This window comes from Gracilinanus agilis, chromosome 6 (genome assembly GCF_016433145.1).
Source record: "Gracilinanus agilis isolate LMUSP501 chromosome 6, AgileGrace, whole genome shotgun sequence".
NCBI lineage: Eukaryota > Metazoa > Chordata > Mammalia > Didelphimorphia > Didelphidae > Gracilinanus > Gracilinanus agilis.
The window spans coordinates 65,401,436-65,412,481 of record NC_058135.1 but is presented as its reverse complement, the minus strand read 5'-3'; the positions used below and the strand labels follow the sequence as shown (position 1 = coordinate 65,412,481).

At 39.1% G+C, this 11,046-nt stretch overlaps 1 protein-coding gene across 1 annotated transcript in view; it reads left to right on the top strand.

Moving 5' to 3' along the window:
- Positions 1-11,046, top strand: part of FAT1 (FAT atypical cadherin 1) — a 139,184-nt gene that overhangs the window by 87,069 nt on the left and 41,069 nt on the right. Inside the window, exons 3-6 of the mRNA XM_044681654.1 lie at positions 605-636; positions 2,649-2,978; positions 3,417-3,627; positions 7,305-7,444. Coding sequence (XP_044537589.1) covers positions 605-636; positions 2,649-2,978; positions 3,417-3,627; positions 7,305-7,444 — 713 coding nt within the window. The remainder of the gene's footprint in view (positions 1-604; positions 637-2,648; positions 2,979-3,416; positions 3,628-7,304; positions 7,445-11,046) is intronic.

Sequence of the window (11,046 nt, the reverse complement as noted above, 5' to 3'; positions counted from 1 at the left end):
AGGTGAGAGGGTGAGAGGGAGAGAGAGAGAGAGAGAGAGAGAGAGAGAGAGAGAGAGAGAGAGAGAGAGAGAGAGAGAGAGAGAGAGAGAGAGACACAATTGAAAAGTTCCCAGAACTAATCTAGTGAACGGTCAGATGATTAGGGAAAATGAACAGGTTGAGTAAGATGAAATATAGAACATCTTGTCATCCTATAATAATCTGCTGCCTCACATAATCCCTCTGCTCAGGGGAGAGGGAAAACATTCTTGCATCTCATTTCCTTTTATCACAGTAGATATACAAATATGGAGAAAGAATAGAAGAAGGCTCAGTTGGTGAAGAAGACCAAGTATATTCGATTCATAAAGCTTCTGGTTTGTTAAAAGCAAACATCTTTTTGGACCTCTGCTGCTCTAAAACAAATTGTACCACTTTCTTGGAAACTGTCCACATCTACTTTGGGGATTCTAGCACTCATATTGAGAAACAGAAAACACCCTTCATCAGTAACTGTCAGCCTTCCCCCATTAAGTAGTGGAAACATTGCCATTTCTTTCCTTCTGATTCATAATACTCTGTTAACATGAATTGCATAATTATTTTTGGCCTTTGGTTATTTAGCTATCATTGCAAAGGATTTTGTGATCTGCAGGGTAGATATTTCTTACAGCCCATAGTAAAGTGGTCTTTTGGGTCTGTAATTTCAGTACTTTCTATGCCTGCAGATATCTACTCCCTCTGAAGCCTAGTAGATGGTCTTTGAGAGTTTCAGTGGCCAGAAAATAGCCATTGCATTGTAGCCAGCATGGAGACTAGCCTCTCTGAACCTGGCTGTGCTGGTCTTTAGTCAATAGACTAATCTACCACTTGGCCCATATTCCAAGCCTTTCCACCTTGGGAAAGTAATTTTACGTAGCAGTAAAAGTTTACATATGCTATCTCATTCGATCCTCACAACCACCCTTTGAGTTAAGTGCTGTTATTATCCCAGTTTTACAGATGGGAAAACAGGCTAAGAGGTGTTACTTGTTTAGGGTCACACAGTTAGTTGATGTCTCTGAAACTCCCTTTGCCAGTGTGTTGATCTGTGTCTGTTCTACAAGTGAGAGTCTTAGAAAGTTGCTCGGGACACTAAAATGCCAGATTCTTTGCCCCAAGTCACAAAGGCAGTCAGTGTCCATCTCCCAGGACAGATCTCAAACCTCTGTTCTGTGGTTGCTGCCTCTCCCTTGAGGAATTAAAACTTATAAAGTCATAGGACTTGTTATGAAAAATTATGAATATCCCCTAGAAGGCAAATGCAATTTATGATTATGATAGAAATGCTTAATGCTTCCAGGATTATTTAATTAGTGTGGCTACATACTTCACTGATGTAGATTAGAACTTCTCTGTACCTTGGGTGATTTCTTGAATTGTGTTTGGAGGGGGATCAAGCGATAAGCTTCTGAAAAAAAAAAGAAATATGGTCCATAAATTCACTTATTTCTTGTTCATTTAGAGACAAGACCAGATCTGTGATTTCATTGATAGGTGGAACTTGCAATGAGGAAATTTTTACCAATTAGGTCAGCTGCTATTCTATTAGGAAGGAAGGAAGGCTTAATTCATTAAAACTCCTATGTGATAAAGTACTAAGCACTTTATAAATATTATCTCCTTTGATTTCTCTCAGAATTCTTTTAGAGATCAAATGAGATTAAATATATATAAATGCTTTGCAAAACCTTAAAGTGCCATATAAATACCACTTATTATTAATTAGCTGGCTTAATTCCCCAAAAGTATAGGATTCCTTTCAAGTGATCTACTGTAGAAGAACAGAAAAGGGAAAAAAATGAGTTATATCAAGGTCATTGCCATCTCACACCAGGGGGAGAATTTCTTCCTTACACAAATTGGTAATAACTTATTTCCATGTGCACAGCTAATGATCTCAACTGAATACATCCCTAAGGGCTTCCAGAGTCCTCGTACTTAAGCAAGGTTCATGGATGGTATAGTTTGAAGAGAAAATATTTTCATATCTATTTGAAATTCTCTTCTCATTCAGGTTCTTTCAGAGCTCACATTCCAAGTTAAATTATGCCTTTTAAAAATCTGAGGATGTGATCCTTTCAATATTAGGGGCAGGGAGGGAAGTATTTCTGTGCAAAGAAAATTGAGCAGGCATTACCGTTTCAGAAAGTAATAGGCTGAAACCATATTACGGTGTTATTACTAAAAACAAAAACTAAGTGAGAAATTTTCATGAACACTAAATGCGAGGACTCAGCAAATGAATGCCTTTTTAAAAAACATGTCATGAAAAAGTAATTACAAGATCTTGGTCACATAGTTGAGGGTCCTGATATTAAAAATAAAAACCATGTTTTCTTTCATGCTTCCAATTTCTCCTCTTCTTTTTTAAATCCATTCTTTTCTTTATGCTGGTATCTTCTGAAACACCATCATGTTCCTGGTTCTCTGTTTAAAACCTTCTCTCAAGCAAGAAGTGATCTTTCCCCACCTCAGATTTCTCATATCACCTTGTAAAATTGTATTTGCCTCTCCTTTGTACTAATGACATTCTGCCTTAAGCAGAAATTCACTTTTTTAGAGTTAATGTATCTAAGGTGAAGAATGACTTCTATTCTGGTTGTTGTTTTTTTTTTTTAAATAACAGGTGACAGTGACAGACAATGGCAATCCTCCAAAGTCAACCATTGCAAGAGTGATCGTGAAAATCCTCGATGAGAATGACAATAAACCTCAGTTCTTACAGAAGTTCTACAAAATCAGACTCCCAGAACGTGACAAGCCAGAACGTGAGAGGGGTGCCAAACGGGAACCCATCTATCGGGTTATAGCTACAGACAAAGATGAAGGCCCCAACGCAGAGATCTCATATAGCATTGAAGATGGAGATGAGCACGGCAAATTCTTTATTGAACCCAAAACTGGAGTGGTTTCTTCTAAGAAATTTTCAGGAGCACGAGAATATGATATTCTTTCAGTAAGTCAAAAATATATTTTTTTGCATTTCTTTTTAAGCTGCATATCTATTAGAACAGGCTTTTCCTAATTAATTCTATATTTGTGTATTTGTTCTTTAATATCAGACTTTGGTATTTGAGACCTAAGTAATATCAAACACTGTCTGATCATATATCAGAAATGAGGTTGTTTTTTTCCATCTTTGCAACTGTGATTTCTACTGCTTGTTCCTTTTATTAAGTGCATTTAATCAAAGACTTTATCTTCTTATCAAGCTTTAGACATATGGTAAGCAGACACAAATAGTAAGCTCTCATTATGAAACTTAGCCAACCATAGCTTCAATTAATGGGAATAAAGTCACGGGACATTGATTTTGTTAATGATTGTGATTTTTAAGTTACATATTTTTTTTCCTTCTTTCTTTCTTTCCATCCCCTTCCTCTCAATTTTGTAGATTAAAGCTGTTGATAATGGTCGCCCTCAAAAGTCATCCACTGCCCGGCTTCATATTGAATGGATCTCCAAGCCGAAACCATCGCCTGAGCCAATTTCCTTTGAAGAACCTTATTTTTCTTTTACTGTAATGGAAAGCGATCCAGTTGCTCACATGATTGGGGTGATTTCTGTTGAACCCGTTGGCACACCACTGTGGTTTGACATCATTGGTAAGAAGTGCCTTAAATTTTCATTGGAATTTCATAGATTGAACTTTATAGAACAGGACCTGGTTTTTCTCATTATTGTACCCAGTTCCCATTAGAGTATTGGCTTCAAATAAAGTCTGCAAGAGAGTCAGAAAGAATTTGCTTTCAAACTGCATTTTTTTTAATCCTAAAATGTCTGGCAATAAATCAATAGATTTTTTTTCAAGAGCTTGTAAATTATGTTGTGAGTTTCTCTAGCAAATGTTAATAATTCAGCAAATCCATGTTGTTAAAACTTTTTCCCTACTGAATTCTCCCTCCCCCTTCCCCCCATCTCCCTCTTGTTCCCTGTCTCTCTCCCTTTCTTTCTCTTTGTCTCTTCATCTCTGTCTCCCTTTCCCTCTGTCTGTTTCTGTCTCTGGATCTCTTGCTCTCTTTCTGTCTCTCTGTCTCTCTCTCTCAACTTTTTCCCAAGGTTATAGATTCTACTATCAGTTGTTAGTACTATGAGTATGGGGAGAGCACCTATACCAAAAATTTTAGTAGTGGCTTTTGCTACTTAAAGCATTGGGAATTTGTTTAAGGAAAGAAATTTACCTAAAATGAGAAAAAGAGATGGGGAGGGGGAAGGTAATAATTCCTTCCTTCCTTGCCTCTCTCTCTTCCTTCCTCCTTCCCTCCCTCTCTCCTTCTCTCTCTCCCTCCCTCACTCTCTTTCTCCCTTTCTCTCTCCTTTTCCCTCCCTCTCTCTCTGCCTCTTGTTCTGTCTTTCTCTCCTTCTTGCTCTCTCTCCCTCCCTCCTTCTCTCTCTCCCTCTCCCTATCCCTCCCTCTCTCTTCTATGTGAAAGAAATATCTATGTATATATGAGAGAGCATATTATTATGCCTTTATAATATTATAGTTAAAAATGTAAATGATTTCTTCTTGCCCCATATATGAAGAGATTTTTTAAAAGGGTACCACGTACTGGTTGTGGATTTTCTGTGAGTTTTGAGAGCCACATTATTTCTGATATTGGTATGCTGCTTACTACAGTGAGATGTAAAAATTACTCCACAAGTAGGTTACTTTTGTAGGTCACTAAAATTATCCTTAATTCCCCACTTCTGAGTTGTTGGGTTTTATATATATATAGATAGATAGATAGATAGATAGATAGATAGATAGATAGATAGATAGATAGATAGATAGATAGATAGATAGATAGATAGCATCTTTTCTTTCCTGTCTCCTAGACTAAAGCTCTCAGACAGTGAAAGTTATGTGCTCAAGGTATCTTGGTTTCTGAAGCTAGATGACAACTCATTTTTCTCCCCTGAAAGTACATTGTCTTCTAATTAGGCCCCATACAGCTGACATTCTGATGATTAGCAGCACGTGTGATGGTCTTTCAGAGGGCTGGTCGTAGGAATCCGTGGGGTGGGGGAGGCGAAAATCTTTTGGACCCCCAACTACAGGAAGTCAAGGCACAGGGGTTGCTCTCCAGTCCAGGCTTTGTGCCTTTAGCACAGAGAAGAGAGTTTTGTTATTTCACCTGCCTCTGCCATTGTAGAAAAAGTTGACATTCATCATTACTCATTTTAATGGGTAGTTTAGTTTTAAGGGGGGGGTGGGGAGAAACCACTTTATTAGTTACTAAAATGTTTAATCATCAAAATAGTATGAATGGACTATTATTGTTATGTCCCATCCCTAAGTTTTTGGGCTTCTGTTGTGCAAGTCTCAATGCACTTCTCTCCTTTCTTACAGTTTGAATTAATTTGATTGATTGCTTTCCCACCTGTTCTCTGCTTGCTTTCCATGCTTGCTTTCTTCTTTTTGGCTGTGCCAGGAGACAATCTTGCTAGAGAAGTTTTTTACATCTTTCAGATGGCTTGTGACCTGAACTGTACAGCAGAAGGTATCTGCTGAGATCACATAATTTATTATTGGATTATGAGATCTACGATAATTATGATTTGGAACTCATTTATTGTCAGGGTGACTGTCGTCTTCATTATTTTTTCTTTCATGACATAAGCATAGTCCTCCATTCCAGATGTGAATTCCAACCCTTGAATGAAACCTTCATTTAAAAACATAATCAGAAGCTATTTTTTGTCTTTCTTGCTTTAGATTCTGTCTGGCACTATTTCTCTGACTTTCATCTCATTTCATTTCACAGTTGTAAACAGTGAAATTCCAATGAAATCCCCAAATTTAATTATGTAAGGTCTTAAGTTTGTATGCTTATGCATGAAAGATGGATATATTGTCTATAACTGGAGGGAGACACATTTGAAAAGCGCAATTGAGACAAATAGATTCTGTTTCAATTAACACTGGGATAGACTGTTTAAAATGGAGAAATTATTTTCATTGTTACAATTAAGACTAGTTAAATTCAGGGGCCAATATTTTTCATTTTTAACCACATTCGTTTTTAGTGACTTATCCTTTTAGAAAAGTCTGCCCCTAGCATCATGGTTATCATTATGAGCAATTGAAATCTTCAGTGACGGACTCTTGTCTCAGTATATTGACCAATAATTCAGAGGGACATTAGAAAGGCCTGCAGTGTAACAGAATGAAGTGCATCCAGAAAAGATATTAGTAATGTATCCAGCACTCTTGCTTTTAGCTGCTAAGATTTCTTTCACTTGAAAATTTTTCTTTCCTTTTTACTCATTTTCCATTCCTCTCACAACTTAGGCTAGTCACTGAACCATTTTTTCCAAAAGCAAATTCCATACCAGGTAGTACCCAGCTGTGACACTGTGACCCCAGTGGGCAGTCTGGGTGTTTTGACAGCAAAGACAACTCGTCTAGGTTTAAATGGTCCAGGACCAACCCTCCACTACTTGGGGGATATCTTGAACAAAAGCCTTTAAAAGGAAGAGAATGGGAGATGGCGATTTATATAAATTGGCTATAGTAGTATGAGATAAGATGAGAAATGTAAGTCAGAACCAGATTATGGAGAACCTCAAATGTCAGATAAATTTTTTGTATTTTTCTAACCTGTGAGGAATTATTGTATCATGGTAGGAAAGGGAAGTCAGGCCACCCAGTCCAGTAAGCGTGCTGAAACATTTGTTTCACCTCCATTAAATATCAGCATCCTCAAGTTCTTTGTGTGTGTATGAGAAGGGGAAGGTGGGAGGGAGAGAGGAGACAGAGAGACAGAGAGGGAGAGACAGAGAGAAACGGGGAGGAGGAGAGAGACACATACAGAGATGGAGAAGGAGGTGGGGAAGAGAGGGGAAACGGTAGTAAGGGAGAGACAGAGAGAGAGAAGGAGAGATAGAGAGAAATGGGGGAGGAGAGAGACACAGAGGTGCGGAAGGAGGGTAGGGAAGAGAGGAGAAAGGGTGGGAGAGAGAGAAGGAGAAACAGAGAGAGATGGAGGACAAGAGAGACACACAGAGATGGGGAAGAGAGGGGGAAGGGTAGTGAGGGAGAGACAGAGAGAAGGAGAGACAGAGAGAGAGAGAAGGAGAGATAGAAATGGGGGAGGAGAGAGACACACAGAGATGCAGAAGGAGGGGAGGGAAGAGAGGAGAAAGGGTGGGAGAGAGAGAAGGAGAGACAGAGAGATGGAGGACGAGAGAGATACAGAGATGGGGAAGAGAGGGGAAAGGGTGGGACAGACAAGACAGACTATATGAGACCACTCAGCTAATTTTTTATACTTATCTTTCCACTATTTTAAACAAGGTGGCAATTATGACAGTCGCTTTGATGTTGACAAGGGCACAGGCACCATCATTGTGGCCAGGCCTCTTGATGCAGAACAGAAATCAAATTACAACCTGACGGTGGAGGCAACTGATGGAACCACAGCCATCGTCACTCAGGTAATGTAATTCCTACTGGTGTGATTGTTGAAGGAAGACGACTTTCTAGATCTATGAATAGAATATTTCTAAGTCATGTCTGAGGAAGAGGAGGTGGATTCTGATATTAAGCAGTCCCAATAGATGATCATATTTGCATTCAGTAAGGAAAAGTTATAAAATAAATGATTTGTTTTCCATTATAAACTTTGTTCCAGCGGGCATGGTGATACACACCTGTAGGCTTAGGTCGTTAGATCAGTTGAACCCAAGTGTCTGGAGCTTCAGAACCAAGTCTTGTCACCAGGGTGATGAGCTCCCAGACGAGGGGCATTACCAAGCTGTCTAAGCAGGGTCAAAGCAGTCCACATCGGGGAGAGAGAGAGAGAGAGAGAGAGAGAGAGCGCGAGAGAGCGCGAGCCAGTCTTCAACTGACCCTTGAGTGGCAGTTCCATTTCCAAGCTCTGGGAGAGATGGAAGACCAAATAAAGAGAAGAATGAATGAATGAATGAATGAATGAATGAATGAATGAATGAATGAATAAACAAACTTTGTATCATGCCAATTGATATTTTTCAACTACTCTAGAATGATACACATCTTTAAAACATCAAAATACTATCTCTTAATCATTGCTGTCAATACTGAGATATCTTTTAGGAAAGAAACCCACACACATAATTATGTCAAATAAGATCTTTATAAAGGCTTTGCACAATTCCTGGCCCAGAGTGAGCACTATATAAATGCTAGCTATTCTAGTTATAGCTATATTTATAGATTTACTTAGTGATAGAGTTACTGCATTTGTCCCCTTCTAAATTCCCTGTTACGTGTTCTTTATTACTCATTCCTTCATCTGGGCTAATATAGCTCCAAGACATCCATTAATCCATCCATAACACAAATATTTGTTAAGCCTCTACTATCCTGAAGTAAGGTAGCGGTCATTGTGGGAGATTAAAAAAAAATACTAGTAATCTCTAGTATGTTTTGTACATCCATGGAAAGTCAAGATAACTGGGAAAGTACATAATTATACAGTTTGCTACAAGCTACAAAGAAAGTAAACTTGTTTAGAAGCTGTACCAATTAGAAATGCTTTGGTTTAAAAATAATAAGCCTAAACTATTTTCATTATGCAAAAAATGTTGTTTTCTGTTACTTTGATATTAGAGACTTTGTACTAGCTATGGGCCACGCACATCTGCAAATAATTTCATTGTCATTGCTTTATCTAAATTACTTGCTGAAAAAATAACCAGACAGTATGTGAGAAAGCTTTTAAATTTCTGTGTAGCAAAATCAAAAACGCATGATGTACTCTCCGAACAAATAGATTGTAGCCTTTTGTACTAATGTTTGACAATCTTGCAAATGGCTAGGGAGGAATAGCATTTTTTTAAAAACCCTGTGTTTGAGAATTAAATCCTTTTAGCTTACAGTATTCTTGTTTTACATCATTCTGTACTGACCTTAAATAAAGATTTATTTATTTTCTTATTGAGTCTGCTACCACGTGAACAATTTGTCGCTGTGGCTTTTTTAGGATGATGCAGTAACTTGCACTTTCAATATAATCTGTTTTCAATGAGTACAATGAAGAGATATCATTGTTTCATGTTCAGTACTTTCTTGATAATCTGTTTCCAATGAGTAGAATTAATAGATATGATCATCGAAAGCTAATTGTAGCTGTTTCTTTCCACCTCTGTCACAAGATATTGAGTCTGAGTTTGTGCAGAATTCATATAACTGTTCTGCTTTGAGATCAAGTTGACAATGACTTATATAAATGCCGGCCATTATTATTTTTTCCAGTAATTGTTGTTTTGCACCACATCTCAGGCAGCAGAATAAGGTGATTTTCACAGGCCCAAAATCTAAAGGAGAAACAAAGCAAAACAAAAAAATAAAAACTTGATCAAGAAAAATTACTCCCTAGTGCATCCATTAGAACAAAATTGCTAAAGAGTTTTACAAAGGAATAAGTAGTTTAAAGACTTGAATATTATATGACTTGCAGCTGGTGTAACCCAACTTGGAGGAAATCCAGTACTTGGGAATCCATGCTTTAGCAAAGTAAATGAAGTATGAAAATGATCCTTTTATGGTACCCCGCAATGTGACCACTGGCTCTCATCACAACGAGCTTATGAGGGATATGAAAGAAGCACAGTAGTCAAGCCCCCCTAACTACCCTCCCTGAGTTACTAATCATTAACAGTACTGCTACATGAAGGTACTTTTAGATGGCCCAGGGAAAAGCTTGGATGTTCAAAGAAAACCTACCTGGGGAAGGAGACCAGAGGTAGAGTCTGAGCAAACCATGGTTCTAGAGCAGTGGTTCCCAAACTTTTTTGGCCTACCCCCCCCCAAAATTAATTTTTTTAAAAATTTTAATAGCAATTAATAGGAAAGATAAATGCACCTGTGGCCATCACTGCTCCCCTGGATCACTGTAGCACCCACCAGGGGGTGGTGGTGCCCACTTTGGAAATCACTGCTCTAGACCCAAAGGGGTGGAATATCTTGTGTAGGATTTCATTTCAGTAGAGTATCTAGTATCATTTGTAACTTCGGGGGGCATAGTCATTCAGAAAAGAAGATTCGGACTCTCCCTGTACAGAATAGAGGTCATCAGAACAGTGATCGTATCCTAGGTCCAGAAGGACTGAGGAAACCAGCCAGCAAAGGCGGGGCACTTAGGAGTTTGGGGTTGGGTTGCCAGATGGGGTTTGGAAACAGAGCAGGTCCTATGGAATTGGAGTGTAGATTCTTTACTCAGTGGAAATGAAGAGAAAAGCAGGAGATAATAAGAGTTTTGTTGGGGCAAATTCAGGAAAAGTCAGGCTTGCTGAGCTAAATTCTGAAACGCTGAAGGTCAGAACCAGAGTGGCTAAGGGCGAGTAAGAGAGGGAGGTCTCCAGCAGAGAAGAAAGTCCTTGAAAGTTTAATTCTTGGCTGTAACTGTGGTGTTATGATGTGCTGACTTGAAGGTCAGGCCCTCAGCGCCCAGCCCACCTGCTTCTTCTTTGCTCACCAGTAGTGTTGTCATTCTTCTTCATGAATGGATGGATGAATGGGGATGGCGGACCACTTATTAAGCTCTTAGTACATGACAGCACCGTGTAAGCACTGGGAGACAAGTACAAAATGGAAGACTGTATGCTGATGGAGAGTAGCAATCAACCTGGGTCCAGAAGGTTATAGGGAGAGTGAGTGGAACCATTGAGGAATAGAATGACATACCTCATTCAGAAACAGTAAGAGTATTTGATCATGATTCCAGAACTGGAGATGATGGTAGGAATGGGAAAAGTAGAAAGTGCTAGTTAGTAGAGCTCTTCTTGAGGCTATGGAGATGGTCAGAGAATGGGGAGTCACCCCTTTCTCTTTCCTTCTTCCCCTTCTCTCTCCCTCTCTCTTTTTCTTTCCTTCTCCCTCTCTCTCCCTCCCCTCCCTCTCCTTCCCCTTCTCTCTCTGTCTCTCCTCTTCTCCCTTCTTCTCTCTTCTCTCTCTCTCCCTTCCTGCCCCTTTCTCTCTTTCTTCCTCCCTCTCTCCCTCTCCCTCCCTTTCTCTCTCTGACTCTCTCTCTCCTTTCCTCTCTCCTTCTCTCTCT